Source organism: Anser cygnoides, chromosome 3 (assembly GCF_040182565.1).
Source record: "Anser cygnoides isolate HZ-2024a breed goose chromosome 3, Taihu_goose_T2T_genome, whole genome shotgun sequence".
Taxonomy (NCBI): Eukaryota; Metazoa; Chordata; class Aves; order Anseriformes; family Anatidae; genus Anser; species Anser cygnoides.
The window spans coordinates 74521423-74541109 of NC_089875.1; the positions used below are offsets into that span (position 1 = coordinate 74521423).

Below are 19687 nucleotides of genomic sequence, written 5' to 3' on the forward strand. Positions count from 1 at the left end.
TTTTTGTTGTTTTTCAGAGAACGTAGGAGCAGCTAGGGATTTGGATTGACTGAGTATGACTCTGAGTACAGTCCCTCTCATGTCACACAGTCCTTCAGCTGGATCCTCAGTGGTAGCATCAGGGCTGTAACTCTCTTCTTTCCGTGACACAGATGTCAGTGAGACGAGCATAACTTTATGTATTACTTGAACAGTAAAAATTCAGGGATGCAGAAGACTTCAGCATACCAAGAATGGAATGTATTACAACTTCTTCAGCATCCCAGTTGTGACAATCCAGACGTTTGTCCAGCCAGTGAAGGAGATTCCAAATCTCTTCAGTTATCGCCTTCTAGTGTTTCACCTCCCTAGTGATTGGAGACGTTTTCATTAATCTTTGTTGAAACTGAGCAGGTTTCTCTTTGTCCTTGTTCTTTCCGGTAGGGAGAGCAGTGACCATCTGTTCCTAAAAAAAAGTCTTCTGCACGTGGGAAAACTGGTGTGATGCCGTCCACCCTTGGCCCTTCCTTTTCTAGACTAAAATTCTGTCTCTTCAGCTCTTCTTCAGGAGTCACCTTATATTTTTGTTGTTCTCTTTGAGATTCCCAGAAGGGTAGTGGTCAGTGTTGGATAGTCAAATCTCTCCTAACACCCTCTGGAACAGTATAATGACCTCCTGTTTTTCACACTCAGCACTTTATTAAAATAACCTAGATTCAAATTCATCCTCTTTTGAATAACTTCAAGCCCCGGGTTATATTTAGTTTATGACCTACTCTAATGCACATATCCTTTTCTGCTGTTCTGCTACTTAGCCAGTTACTCTGTGTTGTGTTTGTGCATTTCATTTCTCCTTTCTAGCCATAGCTCTTCATATTTGTTTTTCTTGACTGTCATCTCTGTAACTTCTTGGGGCTCTGTTTTTATTCCTGAGTTCCTGTGGTAGGTAGGTTTTAATCTTATAACACCGTTTCTTTCTTTTTTCCTTTCTCTTTTACTTTTTGCAATTATTTTACTTACAATAGAAATCTTTAAAGAGCTGCATAATGGTCTCTGAACTCTGCTTTCTTTGTATTTCACTGTTTGCCTTTAATACATTTTAAAAATTTGTTTGAAATGAATTATAACCTTGGATTTATTGTATCAGAAAGTGACCCAGTAACAATGATGAAAAATCATTCTTGACTGACCTCAGTGAATCAGCATGTTTACTTAAATTAACAACCAGAAATAGTCCTCAATGCTAACAATGTTTTTAAAGTGCACTGCTTTTCTAGTACCAATATTTTGTTTCAGTTGATGACATTAACTATTTCTGTTTAAACAGATAACAAGATATTTTGGAGAATATTGTGCTTGTAGTGTATTTTTACTACATATCACATAGGCATCTGTATAGGATATAATTAGAGCTGTACTTTTTATGTTATATAATTATTCTATTGGGTTGGTGATTATATTACCGAATGACTTCCTATGAGAAGACATTAAACTTTTTTATAATCATTCTGATTGTCATTTCAAAATCAGAAAATATTTTTCCCTAAATTCCTTAAAAATAATTTTAAAAAATCCCAAGTAGGAGAATATAAATTAAAAAAATGCAGAAGACATTTCCAAATTCTTATGGATTTGATAGATTTTAAAAATACTTTTCTTGCTCAAATATATTTATTCTTCTTTATTTGTATGCTAGAGTATTATGTTCTCTGTTTTTACAGATATTGGGACTTTGTTTATAAAGTGTGATAAAGCTCATAAATTACCTGGACTTTAACAGTGAGGAGAGCAATAGCTAAACAACTTTTAAAACTTGGCTTAGGACTTCAAGAGATAATGTGAGAGATTATTTCATAATGAATTATATTGGTCAGTGTTTACCAAAATGCTGCATTTTGGACATTTTCAAAGAACGTATATAAAACAAAAATTTGCTATGCAAATGTGATGTATAAAACAGCACAATATTATCTATATTGAATCTTATAAAAAAATTTCTTTGGTTGTTTTTTGACCGTACATTAAAACTGATCATCTTAAATGGAAGTGGTATTATCTGAAATGCAGTAAAGACACTGAAGGCACTAAAGATCAGTGTCTTTAAAAATTACAGACAGTTAATTTAAAATATTAAATACTAGGGTAATTGGAGAGTTGAAGAAAAGCCCCATATTTATGCTGTGAATAGTGCTGTTCCCAGATAGAAACTGTATAAAGACACAATAATTGAAAGCAAAAGGGAAGGACGATGAGACTGCTTCTGAAATAGGAAAGGCTTAAACGTAGGCCCAAATGTGTTGTCATCTGTTAGCCGAACGCTGACTGTGTGCTTCTGAAATGCAGATACCCAAATCCCTCCCGCAGCCAGATCCAAACGTTGCGAGCTGCCTTAGTGAAAGGGCAGGAGTTCTGCAGCCGTCGCAGCAGAGGTCGGCCGTGGTTCTTGGCATGAATGCAGCTTTTGCTCCAGAGCACCGCATCCAGATCCGAGAACGCAGCCTTTCAGAATATTCACTGTCAAAGTGCCATAAGATACTGCAGTCAACAAATGTGTGCTGGTTAATACACATTCCAATATCGCTTTATCCTGGCTCTGTGTATGGGGTGTGCAGTAATAGAAGGTACCCTCACATTGCCTAGATTTATTGTATAATTAAATAAGAAAAAAAAAAAGGCAGCAGGAGTTCTGAAGTGAGCTAACAGACTGTTGGTGACCTTGGCAAGCTATTTAGTAAAGGGTCTGAATGAATCATGCTCTGTGAGTGAATATTTGGAATATTCTCTGTAAACAGGAATGCTAGCAGAAAAAGCTAGCTGCTTAGGTAACAGATTTCACTTGGTATCAAAGAAGTATATTCTCCAGAATTGGAATTCTGTTTTGTTCTTTTGATCCAAAATGGTTAAAGAAGTTTGTAGCTCAGCCTGGGTGTCTGACTAGGCAGCAGAACAGCCCGTGGGTCCCTATTGTCCGAGGAGATTGTCATGACCTGCTTTCAGGTGATGTCCGCTTGGGAGAGCTAACTTACCATCTGGAAATGCCTCTCTTTCTCCACTGACAAGCACAGGGCATCTGTGCTGACTGCAGGGCCAGAGTAGGAGCCTACGATTAGCTGGGAGCAATTTGGATCTGTCAGCCTCTTGTGTTTTGGTATAAGTCACAGCGACCTGATTTCAGTGGGGTATATCGTACCTCTTGCTGGGGTAAAAGCCACACTTGAGGTGCTGGTGGTGGGGTACCCCAATTCTGGCTTCTTGCTGTCCCCATAACAAATGTGATCTACAGTCTTCCAAATGGGACCTGAAAAGTCAGGTGTCCTAAGCACCACCGCTGCTAAGGATTGTGTGCACCGAGAAATGCATTGCCTTTATGTTACGCTTTCATTTGCCATCTGTCCATCCACACATCTCTGAGTGCACACACGAATTTTCATGTGTAGGGCTGTACGATGTGAATGAGAGCAGAATTTGGAACCGCAACTCCAATTTCATTGGGTTTGCTGGTTCCTAATCTTGGAGTGAAAAACAGCTTGTTCTGTTTGAGCATGCATTGCTTTAGAAATTGAAAAGTAATTAGATTCAGTTTGTCTCTGGAGTAGGCAGATGCGAAGTATGAGGACACATAGGGACCGGGCTAATTTTGTGGGTGTCACGGTTCTGTTTTTCAGAAAGGAACATTAATTCGAGTTCCTCATTGTAGGATGTAGTGGGGTCTTTGCTAGCATTTCAAATTGTTCATGGCTCTCAGCTCAGACCTCAAGTCTGTGTTCCATTCGTTTTAATACTTGAATGCAAATTCTGTATTTTTTAAAATCTAATTAATGTTCTGCGGAACAAGCCAAGCCAAAATGTTTTAGTACAGTCTTTTCTAAAATCTGTGAATGTTTTCTCATGTTTGGATTCTGTATGGTGAATTTTGATTATGTTGTATCTACTTAACTTCATAAGAATTATTTGCAATATCATCTGTTTGAAAAAAAAATAAATCCCCAAGCCCTGCATATTTACTGTGAGTTGATGAAAATGCTTGCTTCAGATTTCAAACAGTGAGGTAGAGTTAGAAATGATCAAGAACATGAATTTCTTAAGAGCTGACTCCTGTTTTTTATATAAACTGTTTTGAAAATTGTAAAGCCATGAATCTAAATTTCTCTGCCTTTCAGAAATAGAGGTCTTAATTAAGCTTCCCTTTTTAAAAAGTCAATATCAAGATAATCCTAACTTTAAAAAAAAATATTATTTCAATAAAATATTTTTAAAAATTACATTCTTAGAACTTTTTAAGAGTTGTACACCATTATAAAGATAAGACAGACAACAACAACAACAAAGAAAAACACAGTATAAACTTTTCACATCAGAAAGAAGAGAATAATAATAATTTTGGTGTCTTTGTGGTGTAGCCTTTATGTTATTTTCAAAAGCTAACCTAAAGAGAGTGCTAGAAACATTAAATGTAGGTGGTGGAGGCAGTGGCAAGGTCACAGGACGAGGAGTCAGAAAATCTAGATTCTATTCTTGGCTCTCCTGCTGACTTGTTGCCACCCAAGTCCTCTACAGCTCAAGATTCTCATGCACAAGGTGGAGCATAATGATACTTAATTTGGGAGAGTATTTAGAGCTCTGTGGGTAAAGAGTGCTAAGGATTATAGTTGAATTTATATCTTATGGTGAAAGCCATGAGACAAGAGAAAATGAAAAAGACAAACAAATAAGACTTTACCTTATTTTTGTTGATGTATTTTTCTAGTGAGTTTATTAATTTGATATGTGTAACAACAAATAATTTTCATGTAACAGTGCCTGCTTAAGGGGCACATGTCTATAGGTAGTATTTCTAAGGCAGTCTTACTAATACAATATTTGTTCATTCAAAGGGCTGCAATTCAAACATGAAGAACAGAGACGCTGGCTCGCCCACTCAGGTAAATACAGAGCAGCCGAGCAAGAACAAGAATCCTAATATAACGTGGCTCTGTGAAGAAGAACCCTTCAGTGACATAACCACTTCGTCTTACAAGAAACCTCTCTATGGCATCTCACACAAAATTACAGAGAAGAAGAACCCCGCAGGAGCGGAGCAGTTTGCCTCTTACGACCTGTACGAAAAAATCAATCCCAGCAGTCCCTCGCATCTTCGGACTCTGAATGACCAGCGCAAGAGGGACTCTGCTGCAGCCATCGCCGCAGCAGCTGCTGCTGTAGAGTCTGACCCAAATATATATTCTTTGATACAGAAAATGTTCTACACGCTGAACACCCTCAATTCCAATATGACTCAACTTCACAGTAAAGTTGACCTGCTGTCTCTGGAGGTGAGCAGAATTAAAAAGCAAGTCAGTCCGGTGGAGTCCGTTGCAGATTTCAAGCCTCCCCCCGAGTACACGCTGACTTCTGCAGAGCTCAAACAGATCATGGATCAAAGCACGTCAGGGGGAGACCTGGCTTGCCGGTTACTAGTGCAGCTCTTCCCAGAGCTCTTCAGCGACGACGAGTTCAACAGAAACTGCAGCGCGTGTGGCTTTCTTAACAAAAGGAAACTTGAATCTCTTCATCTGCAGCTTATCCGTAACTATGTGGAAGTTTGTTATCCTTCTGTGAAGAATACAGCTGTCTGGCAGGTGGAGTGTTTGCCTCAAGTCAATGATTTTTTCAATAGATTTTGGGCTCAAAGGGAGATGGAAAATAGTCAGCAGAGTGTGCAATCGTCTAGTTTTTATGATACTGAGCAGGTAGAATCCTCTCATTTTATTGACGATAAAGAGCAGGAAGAAGCTTTGTCCTTGGACAGGAGTAGCATCATTGCCTCAGATTACATTCTGGATGCTCAGGATCTCAATGAATTTTTAGATGAAGCTTCTTCTCCAGGGGAATTTTCTGTTTTTTTGTTACATAGGTTGTTTCCAGAACTCTTTGACCACAGAAAATTAGCTGAAAGGTACAGCTGCTATGGAGACTCTGGGAAGCAACTGCTGGATCCTCATCGGCTTCAAATAATCCGTAGGTACACTGAAATTTACTTTCCAGATGTGCAAGAAGAAGAAGCCTGGTTGCAGCAGTGTGTTCAGCGAATAAACGAGGAGCTTGAAAATACGTATATGGATGGAAGTGAATGCGATCAGTTGAGAGATGACTGTTACGATTCCTCTAGTTTACCAGATGATGTATCCATCATAAAAGTGGAAGATAGTTTTGAATACGAAAAACCCGGTAGACGCTCAAAAAAAATCTGGCTTGTGCCCATTGACTTTGAGAAACTTGACTTTCCCCCTCCTGATTTTGATGTCCCTGTCCCAGATTATCTGTTGAACAAAGAACAGATTAAAAACATATATGAAAGTAGTCTTTCCATAGGCAATTTTGCCTCTCGATTGCTTGTTCTCTTATTTCCCGAACTGTTTACGCATGAAAACTTACGGAAGCAATACAACTGTAGTGGGTCTTTAGGCAAGAAACAGCTCGATCCCACTAGAATTAAATTAATTCGACATTACGTGCAGATACTGTACCCGAGGGCAAAGAATGACAGAGTGTGGACGTTGGAATTTGTTGGGAAGCTTGACGAGAGGTGTCGGCGAAGAGACACGGAGCAAAGACGCTCGTACCAGCAGCAGCGGAAGGTCCACGTGCCGGGGCCCGAGAGGAGGGAATTTCTCAGCTATGCAATAAACCCCGAAAGGTTTCGAGAAGAGTTCGAAGGGCCACCGCTGCCACCTGAAAGAAGCAGCAAGGATTTTTGCAAGATACCACTCGATGAACTTGTTATTCCTAACCCAGACTTCCCTGTGCCTTCTCTGTATTTGCTGTCTGATAAGGAGGTGAGAGAGATAGTACAGCAGAGCCTTTCAGTTGGAAACTTTGCTGCCAGGCTCCTTGTAAGACTCTTTCCAGAACTCTTTACTCCCGAGAATCTCAGACTGCAATACAACCATTCAGGTGCTTGTAACAAAAAACAGCTTGATCCTATCAGACTGAGACTGATCCGTCATTACGTGGAAGCGGTTTACCCCGTGGAGAAAATGGAAGAAGTATGGCATTATGAATGTATACCGAGCATTGACGAAAGATGCCGGCGTCCTAACAGAAAAAAGTGTGATATACTGAAAAAAGCAAAGAAAGCCAAGAAGTGATAGGCTCTTGAAATTCCTAAGACTTTGACCACTAAATTATTGTCAGGATGATGCTTTGTTTTAGTCTGAGGGGCCTGTCAGGGGCTGGGGTTGCTCAGCATCTAGGACAGTTAGGCACTAAGTTTGTTGCATTTTAACATGCGTGTTGCATCTATGTGGGCACTGCAGCAGTGGGAAGTGGCTTACTACATTTGTACATGGGTGAAGATCACAAGTCATCGGTGACAGAGCTATTAATGACTCGTTAAGAGCACGACCTTCACTGGTGCAAATACATGTATTGAAACTGTATTATTCCACTCCCCATTTCTGCATCTTCCTTTTTTATCACTTTCTAATAATAAAGATTTTTTTTTAAAAAAATCATTGTGCTCTTCAGGGGCAGTTTTTCATTTTACACTTATAAACAGTCATGTTAGTTCTTTTGGAGTTTGAAATTTAAATTTAATTTAAATTTACTAGTCTAGTTGTTTTTGAAAGTGCCATATTCATTGAAAATCATTGGAATGTCTGACTTGACTTCTGCAGTAATTGCAGCTTTACGTTTGTTTTGTTCTTGACCATACTGAGATACTGAAAGTAGTAACACTGTGTCAAAGAATGGATCAGAGTGATGTAATTTCCGTTTTTGACTGTTACCCATGTTTTGTTTCTAAACATTCTGAGAATTGAACTATTGAAGAATTAAGATGTGAGCATGGACACAATGTGAATGTTTCTTTATGTTTCTTTATGTTGACACCGCAAGCTTGATCCTGCCCCTGTGAGTTTTATTTTTTGCTCAGTGTCACTGCTGGCACGACTAAGGATGGCTTGTGCGAGTAAAGCCAGCAGCACAGCCCCAGGCCTATACCCATGGAATGTATTGCCATTGCCTGCTTGCCACTCCATTTGCAAAATGCCAACGACAACAACAACATAATAAGCAACAAGAACTTAGAAAAATTTTAGACCTTACTCTCTGTCAAATCATGATTCCAAAGGTTTCCAGCGTTAATAATGAATTGAATATATAAAAATTGCAAAGATTACATGCAGAGATTGGTTCTGCGATGGAATTGAATGCTACAGGGTCCCCACGTATGAGCTGTGGTAATGTAACTCATGGTTTGCATCAGTGCAGCACCATCTGGATTTTTCAGGTGTAGGGGTACTGAGCTCCCTCACTTCGCAAAATTGATTTAGTGTAATTAGTATCTATTTGGAGACATAATTGTGTATGTATAACTTAGGTTCATACAGTCAAGTTTGCATCATTAATATGTTCAAGTGTAACAGAGACCACCCAGAACCCAGTGTGACTCTGCTGTATGATTTGTCACTGGAGAGCACTGCTTTAAAACTAGTTTTCCTCTTTTTTTTTTTTTTTTCCCTAAATACTGAAATAAATGAAATAGGGAGTCAGACATGAATTTTTAAGTCAGTAGGGACGGTGATTGCTTACTGACCATCACTGGAACACCTTGGAGCAATTGTTGACGTTCTCTGTGGTCCTTTTTTGTTGTTTACTTAGGTGGGTCATAGTATCAAATTCTGAGTCTGTTCCAGTGTAATTTTCTATTTTAGCATTTGTAAGAAAGTACAAAATAATTGATATTTTTACTTCGGATTTTTAGAATTTATTGTTCTTAGAGTCATATTGATCCCTCCCTTTAAAAAGCAAAACAAAACATTTTGTCCTAATGGCAAGTATTAGCAAAAGTATATCATGTTAAACCAGGAATAAATCATAATAGATGGTAGCATTTCCTCGTTTTCCCCATGTGCTAGCAACATTCTCAAAGAATGTATGAAGAAAGTCATGAATGTACTAAATAATACACTGATACTGTTTATATCCATTTAAATGCTTCCTGTTGGTTTAAATAATAGCAGACCATGCACAAAATGGATATCAGAGCAAATACGGCTATAATAAAATGAAAACATTTTACCAAAGATAAAGAACTGATACCACAATGTCTGCATCTTTCATTTTAGTGCATAAATTTAGCAAATTGAATGTATCAGAAACCAAGACTTTCTCTTGTAATTGTATGCTACCTAGCACCTCTGTGAATTTTTTTACATGCACTTTTATGGGAGACATAAACTGACAGAAAATAATCAACAGCCTCTTAATTTTGTGTTGTTAATGCCTGACCAGAAGGTAAGAAATATGAAGTGCAGGTTTTCTTTGTAATTTTCTTATCTTAATGTCATGCATGTTTTACCACTAAGTGATGTTGAAGCTCCCAAATGAAGTCGATAGATGTTAAACTTTTGTACAATTGACAGATGTTACTAGCTAGCATGCAAATTTGAGACATACTGGCTTTTACTGTAGGTGTGGATATTTTAGAATATTTTGAATCACCCTCTCCTGATAAGGCACAATCAGTCCATTTATCTTATAGACTAATTAGTGCAAAAGAGATTTTCACCTTTTGAAATGGCATTTTCAAAAGTGGGTATGGAAAGATCCTCACTGTTTTTTCTCTGAACTTCTGTGTAATTGCTGTGTACATTCCTTTCATCTCACTGTTCACAACCTTTCATGATTTGTTTGATTGTATGCTTTATGACCGATATCAAGAAAATACAGACGTATGGGTAGTGACGTAGCTCACTAAAGCTCACCCTTGCAGTGCATCTGAAGTACAGCCACTTCATCCAGTTGGTCTGTCCTGTAAATAAATTAAAGTTATATTATTTTCATACAAGAGGAATGTTGTCTGGTGATTGCCTGACTACAGTTACACGAGCAGGACTTTTTCCCTATAAAGTCTGTTATTAAGATCTGAGATAAACTTAGCTAGTCAGATTGACTACATACTTGAAAAAATACCCTGCTTTGCTGCAGCCATTTCTTTCTGTCTTTCAGAGTTCTTTTGTTTAAAAGAGCAAACTTGCCCTTTCGAAATAGTAGGAATATTGCTAGATACTTAAATGTCTGGAACATACACACACTAACTCCCTGTAGGTGGATGTTACTTTCTGCCTCTTGGGTCAGAAGATCCTGCTGAGGTGAATATTGTGTCTCTGTCTACCTATAATTTAAATGTATCACCTTTGGATAAGCACCGAATAGCTCGCCTCTAACAGCTTTCTGAAAGAAAAAGTGTAATACCTCCTAGCTGCGTGTTTTTGCGTCTTTCCCAGCCCACACAGATTTAAACCTTGTTTAGAAGCATTGTAAAAGATGTAAAACAAAATGTCAAAAGGGAGATCAGGTACACATTAATTTATTGCCCATTAACTGTACTCAGCTGTTAACAAGCTTTCAAATGAGGAAGAGCTCTACTTGAAGTCAGCCACTTTGTTATGCTTAATGCATCATAGCCACCCGTGTTTCATGTTCCAGGAAATTAATATATATAATATATTTCTAGATTTTTATTTAATCTGTTTTTTTTTTCCAGTTATTGTTTGATGTCTGTGTTATAAGAGTGAGAAGCAGAGTTGTGTCCTCGACACTACAAAGGCACACCAGGTCTAATTTCATGCTGGAACGGGAGGCTAACATTAATTCTACAGCCCCAAGAAGCACAGAAGAGAAATGTGCAGGTTTTGTTGATAATTTATTTTATTTAGCTTTTATTTCACTGATTAAAGGGATGTGAAACAGCCAAAAAATTCAATATGTCTTAAGCTTGCCAGTACTGAGGATGTGGCGTAAATTAACAGGTGTTCTTACTTGCCATGCACATTTCAGTTGATTGCATTTAAAATCTATGGTAGAGCAAGCGTGGTGGCAGGTTCAAGCCTATGACTTTCCTGAGGAAAAACTTGATCACTGTCATTGCCAAAATTTCTTCGTTTCTTCTGTTTGACTTCAGTTTTTCGTTTGTTTGTTTGTTTTTGGGTGGTGGTGGTTGTTTTTAACCATTGTTACTGCTGTTCTGTTGGCACTAACGCAGGAATGCAGGTATGTTTCCTACCTCGGTAACATACTGAAAAAAAAACACAACAAACACCTTTAAATGTGCTTGAAGTTGTTTAAATGAATAGCTTTAGTGCCCTCTCTTAATTCTGTTTTAGGATTGTCTTTGGCAAGAAGGGCTGAGAAAAAGAACCCCCCCCCCCCCCCCCCCATCTATATGTCTTTCCTAATCGCTTGTCCTAGTAAATGTCAAGATACACTCTTAATATTTACAGTACTTTTCAAACTTGATCTTCTCCATTATAGAAGTTACTCACATAAACTTCCCACTGGTAGTGCCAGTCTTAATTTCTTAGAGACGTTTCTTACAGGCTACACAATTCTCATGGTTATCTTTGTCGCAGCTGTGAGGGGTGGTCTTCTGCAGCAGAAGGCTGTCCCACCGCTGGAAGCAAACCCCTCCTACCAAAATCAACATCCCATCATAGTCAGAACATTTTCCTTGTACCTCATCCGACTGACAGATTAGCCCCTACGCTGTATTATTTTTATCCAGCATATCCCTTCTTATTTTTTTGGCATTTTCCAGGTGGTGTCTCTGCTAGTTAGTGGGCATATAAGCAAAGACCTGTGACGTGGACAGGCCACTGCTTATTCCATTTCCTGATCTGTTTCATGATGTGGCCATGGTCCCCACTGAGCACTTTGCTTTCATTAGCAGCGATCTGAAAAGACTTCAATTCTTATGGGACGGAAAGAGCTGTAATAGGAGTGAGATAAAGCTGTTTTGGAGAATAGTACGCTCTGTCTCCCCCCCAGCCCCCTCATCCAGAAAGATAAACACAGATAGAACAAATGTGGGGTTGTGGTGGTTGATTTCGTCTGGTTGGTTTTTGTTTTTTAACCAGGTTTTCCTTGAAAACAAACAAACAACCTAGCATAACCCCTCAGTTAAGAAACGGACAAAATCATCATGTGTCCAGTCACCCTAAAATTTGTGTTAATAGACGTAAGCAAAACAAATGGTGATTGTCAAAGACTGGAGGAAGATCAGCTAATTAATATTTCTCCCACACACACAAATGTCAAATAATCATTCCCAATTTCCTTCCCAAATTTCATTATGGTGAAACAACAGTTTGTCTTTGTTTCCAGAGGCATTTTGTAGCATCATGTGTTAGTGCTTTGGAGACGAAGCTCACCTCCCTGGAAGGCAAACTCTACCTTAAGAGTTAACTGAAGTGATACATCCCTGAAAGCGTACGATGGAAGGAAGCACGTTGGTAAGGTCTACGAATGTTTCCTGTGGGATGAAGATCCCAAGACATGTCAGCAGCAGGGCTGAGACACTCAATGGGATCACATCGTACCTTTGAGATTTGATCCCTTGTATAAAATCTAGGAGTCTGATGCCATGCAATGCTGCTCCTTGTTTCTCCTGCTTCCTCCTTGTTTGATTTAAAAACATGAGGCCTCCTTGAAGTACTTGTCCATATGTGCATTGAATGCTCTAGCATTGGAAATGAAGATTTTTTTTTTTTTTGGTTCAGCAGCACTCAGGTTTGTGTTGCTCCCCCTGCCACCCACACCTTTTTCTCTCCTTTCCCCCATGTGTGCCATTGTAGACTGACCGTCACGTTGAACATGAGTTATTTCATAGGCGCTGAACGTATGATTTACCTGTGAGCCTGCCGTGTCTAAAAACACCCCGCAGGTCCGGCACTGTGGCTGTGGTGTGCCTCTTCCTTCACCTCCCAGAACTCACGCTGGAGCTGCCCACCTGGTGCTCAGGTCAGTCATTAACCTAGCCTTGCCTTTCTTGAGCTCGCAGTCTAAATGTTTGAAGGCTGTAGGAACTAGAGCAACCTGCTCAACAATACCAGGCCAATCAATCTCTGATCGATAGAGAACCTTATCCAGGACAGATCAGTGTAGCCAAGCGGAACAACTACTCACCTTCCTGCTGTCATAGTTGTGTTCTGAGGTCACCCTGCCTGTGAGTGAAGCTTTCTTTTCTGAAGCAAACTGGTACAGTTCTCCCTTCAGCTATCTCAGTCCCGAAGCCAAAGAGGGCACTCTTACCCATCATGAGACTCATTAGGAAGTCTTCCTTTCTTTCCCCTTCGCTGATACTACAAGTGGATCAGCATTTTAAATGATGGAGGCCCATTTCTACCTTTGTCATTGAGACCTGGTTTTGGTGGCAGTCACCTTAGGACACATCTTCTTTACTTCCTGCTAGGCTCTGCCAAAAGTTCAGACCTAAGGTTTTTCCCTGATGTTTTCATATTCTGTCCAACTCAAGAAATGGCCCTGCCTGTGCTCTCTTACGTCAGCCACCTTCGGTGATGCAGCTTCCCTGCCCATCTTGGATGCCAAGCAGGCGTAGGCTTCTCGTTGTTGTTACCCACAGAATCATAGAACAGCCCTGGTTGCAAGGGACCTTGAAAGATCATTGGGTCCAACCTTCTGTGGAAAAGGGAGCCTAGATGAGATTGTCCAGCACCCTGCCCAGTTGTGTCATGAAAACTTTAAGTGATGGGGACTCCAGCACATCCCTGGGGAGGTTGTTCCAGTGATTGATTGTTCTCACTGTAAAAAAAAAAAGTCTTTCATCAGCTGGAGCTCCCTGACGTGTTACTCTTAACAAGTCTTTCTACTCACTTCCCTCATCATCCCTGGAGATGATGGGAACCACTTAGAATAGCAATGGCAAGTGGGACTGGGGAACAGAGGATGCACCTCGTATATTTCCACAGTGCTAGGTGCAAGCTGCAACAAATAAATACAGCAGAGATAGAAATGCCCCCAGGGAATATAGAGCCTCCCATGTTCACCTCTGGATGCTTGTAATGCTGAATATGACTTGCTTCCTTTCACTTCTGCAGTTTGAGGATCACCAAAACCCTCAAGGAAAGCTTTCCAGGATCATGTCCTCCTAAGAACCAAACTTTTAAAAGGTCACTGTGGCTTTGAAACATTAACCAGACACCTGTCTGCCTCTTTAAACACCTACACACTCATAAAAAAGCTCACCACAACGGCACGGATTTGTAGTTCTGTCTGAAGGAAGCTAGAAATGATTTTAAATAATGCAATCCGCAGCCACCACATCTGAGGCCATGGGCAGGCACAAGCTGCTCACACACGGTCACAGCCCTGCTGCTGGTGGTTGAACCTGACAGTTCCCATGTGCTCCTAGCAAGGTGAGCACCGCTGCTTCCTCTCGATGTCACAGACGTTTTACGCAGCGACAATCCGGCCGTTTACTGGTGTGTAACACGTGTACCTGCTATTCCAATGCATTACGTTGGATTTTTTTGCCTGCACATTTAAATTTCAGGAACATCCAACAAAAAGCGGCCGGGCGTATGCTGCTGCTGCCCGTTCCAGGCTACCTCCTTCCCTCTGGGTTCTTCGGGTTACGTCGGGAGCAGTGTGGACCGGAGAACAGTGGCTGCCTGCTCCTACAGGCCAGCTGCCTGTACACACACGCCTGCGTGTGGATGTGAAGCACATGTAAACAGAATAAAAATTCTGCACCACACTCATCAAATAAGTTGTTTCTGTCGGAGGAAGCATATGTTCAGCATTGCAAGTGTGGGTGCTTACTCGAGATGCCTGCCATAAGAGACAGCATTTTCCTGTAGTAATACAGACATAAGCTTTTAATCACAGTATTGTCTACCTTTGCTCGAATGTCTGCAGCCACCTAACTAATAAATACTTTTTAAAGTCCATGCTGAAATAAGTGTGTGACAGAAACTGAGATTCCATTTTCCTCTGCATGGTTACTTGAATGGTGAAAATGAGCACTCTGCGTGTCTCCTCGCTGAGCTGCCTTCTCCACAAGAGCGCACCTCTGCCTTGATTAATTCTCTGTCACTGTCAAGTTTCCTGCTTAAAAACATGCAGCTGCAATAAATAATTTTTGTATTCTTGGTACAGCAGCAGCGTACAGAAGCAAGGGGAGTTGGTATTGTTAACCAGGATCAAACCAGTAATTAAGAAAGGAAGTAATTTTACATATATTTTTTTAATCCAAAATATTTAATGACTCTAGAGACATGGCTAAGAAAGCAGTTCTGCTTGTTGTGGTACCAGCTTTAATATAACCTGATTAATAAAACTAGACAGCAATTAAACAGTGATCAAATTAGTCTTTATTGATTCATTATTTATAATATCTGTAAGGAAACTGCCTGGAAATAAAAGGGCTGGGTGTCTTATTCCCCAATATAATGACACAAGACTAACAGCAAAAAGTGACAGGTTTTTATTGCAGCAATATTGATGCACACAGCATAAGGAGATAACATTCTAACGCAAGCCCTTAAAAAAGGGCACTATAATTTTGTTTAACCAAAATTTGTATTTAACAACAACTGATATGGTTTTCTGCAAAAAAGCCCATGCTGCCACATGCAACTCCCTGTTACTTAAGTACATCCTGTTTGGGCACCTTTAAGTTTTTCCAACGCCTCAAAATTACTTTGTATTTTTCACTTTCAGTCTTGTTAGATACTTTTTTTAAGACTACTCGCATAACTACAGCGGTTCCTGTTTCCTTATCTTCACCTACTAAGAGATCCAGCGTGTCACCAATTTTCACCTGGAAACAGAAAGAGAACATGAGCGATCATAAACATTCTCTTTGAGTGCAATTTTAATTTTGTTCCTTTCTTTCCACGTAATAGTCTTATTCTTATAGGTGAGGAGGAAGACAGGCTATACTAGACCCACTGTAGATCCTTCTAGGAAAGCCCTAGCAACAAGCAACTGTCTTCTCATGATGTTCTCTGCCAAAAGCTTTGCCTTTGCTGTTTTACGGCTGACACCCAACTTTGCGAAAAAGGTGTAATGTAGCATTTTTTTATTCATTTTTACTGAATGATGTTTCCTGCCAATCTTCTTCTATCAACGACCAGGAACAGCAAAACGCAAAATCTTCCCTCCTTCCATTAAAACACCTTAAACTGATGTAAAGGACAGAGTGCTGGTCCACTGTTTGTGCTCCTTTCAAATGCCACAAAAGCAGTATGCCTCTCAGAAACTAGCCCTAACTTTAGGGGATCAGGAATTAAAAACTTATCTTCTTGTTGCCTTTCGACCACGGTAACTGCCACCTAGGATCACCCTCACATAAAACGTGTATAGAGGTATGTCTGTCACCATTTGAGTGAGCTCTGGCATGAAAGAACGTGATCAGCTGGGCCCGCAACCCTTTCACCTCTTCTATGTGTGTTCTTGTGTGCTCTGCTACTGGTAAAACCACCTCTCCTTGGCTACCCCAGTTTCAATTCCTTTCTATCATCAAACTTTAACCATACGCCTGCTCCATCAGTATCTCACATTAATCATTCCCACTCCATCAACCTCATAAGTATCATCACTTCCTTCAGCAACTTGCAAAGTTCTGTCATTGCTGCCACCGGCTTTCTCCTTACTTTCAGCCCTAATTTTTACTTTTTAATACCACAACTCTCCTGTCTGCCTCGGGGAACAGTGTTTTACCCCAGGAATCACAGTCACGCACACACACAAAGCTGGAAGTGGTGTTAGCAATGCCATTCACATTTGCAGAGCAATTCAGTGGTTACCTCTTCTGACCCAAGTAAAAGGAGGGAGAAGAAGAGGTCACGCCTTAGTTAATTCTCTTGTACTGTATTAAAATATTTAAATTTGAAAAAGTCTTACAGTTCTACTTTTCTTCCATAGTTTTTCTCCATTCAGCCTGAGTTCATTATTGTAGAATGCATCTTCTACTTTACTGAAGAAAAACAAGGTTTTATTGCATTTACAGTAACGCAGCAGAACAAATGCAATCGTTTCTTTGCAGATACACAAGAAAACCGTTCACATGCGAGGCTTATTTCCACAAATCTAATTTGCGCATAAGGGATACGCTTATTTTAGTACAGGACAGGCTTGAGCTGGAGGTAAAGAAGTCTTTCATAGATATTAAATGAAATAGTAGACCATAGGTGCTCTGTGCCACGGGTGCAAGCAATCAAAAGCTGTTTACAAAGACCTGCCTGCTGAATATCCAACAAATAACATCCCCTGTCCTACACCAGCCAGTTTAATCATTTTAAGTGATCAAATTATAATAATATTCAGTTACTAACAACATTGCAATCTAAGGCTTCTGTAGGTTGCATCAGATCATACTTTGTGATATTATTTATAGTGTACATATACCTGGTTGACTTGGTACATTAGGTTTATACTTATCCTCGTCTATTTTGGCAACCATTAAAAAGCATATTATTTATTCCCTCGCTCTCAAATTGGATCTTTTTGTATTACTTAGCACACCATTTTGTGTTTTCTTCATTTTAAGTAAATGATAAGTGATAGAAAATGCCTGAAACAAACAAGAACACCTCATACACCCAAAAACTGTTTTTAGGTACTCAAAACAGCTACACCGAAAAAATACTGAGTTATCCCAGCAAAAAAGGGGTATCAAAACTCAATGTTTAAATACATGACATCTTTCTCATTAGCAGGTTTTCTTCCATACTTACTTTCTTGCAACGTCTAGGCCAGCTTTCATGATCACATCATACCGAAGAGACTGCACTACTTTTTCAAGGTCTTTATAATCTTTTACTATATTGGGGTCATTTTCAAATGTATCCTCCAAATCACTTTCTTCTTCATCTTCCTCTTCTTCCTCCTCTTCTTGTACAGTTTGTCTGTTCCTTTTAGAACTTTTGCTACTTTTGTTACGCAGAGAAAGTACTGAGATATACTCTGGAGAAAGTCTTAATGCACATCGTTTTACTGGGGAAAAGCTGAAATATCTTCTGTAGTCTACTGTGCTTGCTTGACAGCTGCAGAATATGCTTTTTCTCCACGAGGGAAACAGTTTATTAGAGGGGAATTTCTCCCACAGTCCAAACCAGACATTCAGTTTTCTAAAAGCAGTGATGGGGAGTCTGAAGCCAGTCATAGCATACCCTAAAATAAAATAAACACTCTTATGTAAAAACAAGCAGTGCTTTGACTACTGGAAGGATTTCTCAAGGCACAGCATAACAGTTACTACAAAGTGATGGTTATCAAGTTTCCTATTGAGCAATGCATCATCGAAAAGCACGTGGCTATAGAGGCACCACGATGCTGTAGAGACCTTTCTCAGACACTGCCAGCCCACCATGACAAACACCCAAAGCATCAAATGGAAACACGGTGCTAAAACCCCCAATGGAATACTCTGATCTCAATTCTTTTCTGTAGTTTAATATTAACTGTCCAAACTTACTCGTGGCATTTTCCTTCCTCCACCTGACATGCAATTTGTAAAAGAAACCGAGTTAACTATTTCATGAATGACTCATTCTCGATACAAGCGGCTCTTCCAATGCTGCAGATAAAGCCAGAGGAGTCGAAAGTTTCTGAACTTCAGCCTCTGCTCAGAGCAGAGCGCTCCTGGGTGGCAGGGCGCTGCAAAGGGCTCGTCATATTCCCCTAAGGGGGAACCAGCACCGCTGCGGAGTTAGGAGAAACAACGCTGCTCTATAAACTGCGACGGGACTCAGGCCAGAAACAACACGCTCATCGGCAGCTGCTCCTTTTTTGGGACCATCTCTAACGGGTGTAAGCAGGCAGAAACGCCCACAAACCCCCAGGTTCTTAGCAACTGGTCTGCAGTCCTTCCTGGCCGACTCTGAAACTGCTTTTATTACGGCGTTACGTGTGTGTGCAGACAGACACCTGTTTGCTTCACCAGGCCGGAGTCTGTCTTCCCTCTGCCCAAGGGAACGCAGCCGAAACCCGAAGGAGTTCCTTGCTGTGTGCCTTCAGCTACGCGAGGGAAAAGGCCTTGATTATTAGCCAAAAAAACACGACCGCAACCCCGTGGCTTTTCTCTTCTTTTTATACGCTATTATAAACTATACGAGACACAGCTGAAAATCTAGGTGGGTGCACTCCTCGCGGAAGACCCACCCCGCTCCTCAGCGCGGGGCCAGATCCCCGGCGGGGCTGTGTGACCACGCACACACTTCTTACTGCTTATCTTCAGGCCTCAATCTCCTCCCTGCCGGCCAGCGGCTGCCGAAGCGCCCCGAAACACGGCTGCCGGCTCCCCCCGGCACCCCGGGCGGCAGCGGGGCGGCTCCGAGGGCCCCCCGCGGGCGTGAAGGGCCGCGGCCCCGCTGCCGGGCTCCTTCCAGCCCGCGGCTCCCCCGCTGCCGGGGCCCCGGCCCCGTGGCCCCGCTCCCTCCCGGAGGCCTCCCCGGGAGGCCGGGGCGCACCGGGCGCGGTTACCTGGCTCCCCGCGGCGCCTCAGGCCCGGGCCCGCCGCCGCCGTCCCCTCGCCGCCGCCGGCAGGCCGCAGGCCCAGCCTCAGCCCCAGCCCGGCGCCCCCTGCCGGGCCCGGCTGCGGAGGGAGGAGGAGGAGGAGAAGGAAACGGCCCGGGTCCGGGACTCCTCCTGCCCCGAGCTGCTCTGTGTCAAACCGAAGATGCTGGGCTCGCTCCCCCGGCCGGGCCTCCCCGCACCGCTCTTCGCTGCCGCCGGAGCAAGGCACGCGGGGCTCGGTGCCGAGGGGCAGCGGGCGGTTTCAGCTCCGGCTCCAAACCAGCAAACGGGGGAGATGGAAATCCCTCGCTAGGGAAATGCTTTCTGCAGATGCTGAAGTCCAACGATTCATTTAAAAGGCTTGGCCACGGTGACAATCTAATGCCAGTCACGCTGTGTCCCGGGTTTC

The 19687-nt window shown here is 41.5% G+C and overlaps 2 protein-coding genes across 10 annotated transcripts in view; one reads left to right on the forward strand and one right to left on the reverse strand.

Moving 5' to 3' along the window:
- The window catches only part of BEND3 (BEN domain containing 3), a 150184-nt gene extending 141065 nt beyond the window's left edge, over window positions 1–9119 (forward strand). For 6 of the 8 annotated variants that reach the window (XM_066994447.1, XM_066994449.1, XM_066994445.1 and 3 more), the window contains one exon: window positions 4854–9119. In XM_066994447.1, coding sequence (XP_066850548.1) covers window positions 4854–7106 — 2253 coding nt within the window. In that variant the 3' untranslated portion in view covers window positions 7107–9119. Of the gene's footprint in view, window positions 1–17; window positions 926–4853 lie in introns of all 8 variants that reach the window. The other 2 variants (XM_066994450.1, XM_066994451.1) reach the window with 2 other exon arrangements.
- Window positions 9120–15228: 6109 nt separating this feature from the next.
- On the reverse strand, window positions 15229–19399 carry MTRES1 (mitochondrial transcription rescue factor 1). Of its 2 annotated transcripts, none has more exons than XM_048079201.2 (4): window positions 19246–19399; window positions 17499–17934; window positions 16666–16738; window positions 15229–15580 (listed from the first exon to the last, which is right to left on the reverse strand). In XM_048079201.2, the coding sequence occupies exons 2-4, from the start codon at window positions 17924–17926 to the stop codon at window positions 15404–15406; spliced, it is 678 nt and encodes a 225-aa protein (XP_047935158.1). In that variant the 5' UTR covers window positions 17927–17934; window positions 19246–19399; the 3' UTR covers window positions 15229–15403. The 2 variants fall into 2 exon arrangements, with proteins under 2 accessions (XP_047935158.1, XP_013031105.1); XM_013175651.3 differs by lacking the exon at window positions 19246–19399 and adding an exon at window positions 18239–18646.
- Window positions 19400–19687: the final 288 nt, after the last annotated feature.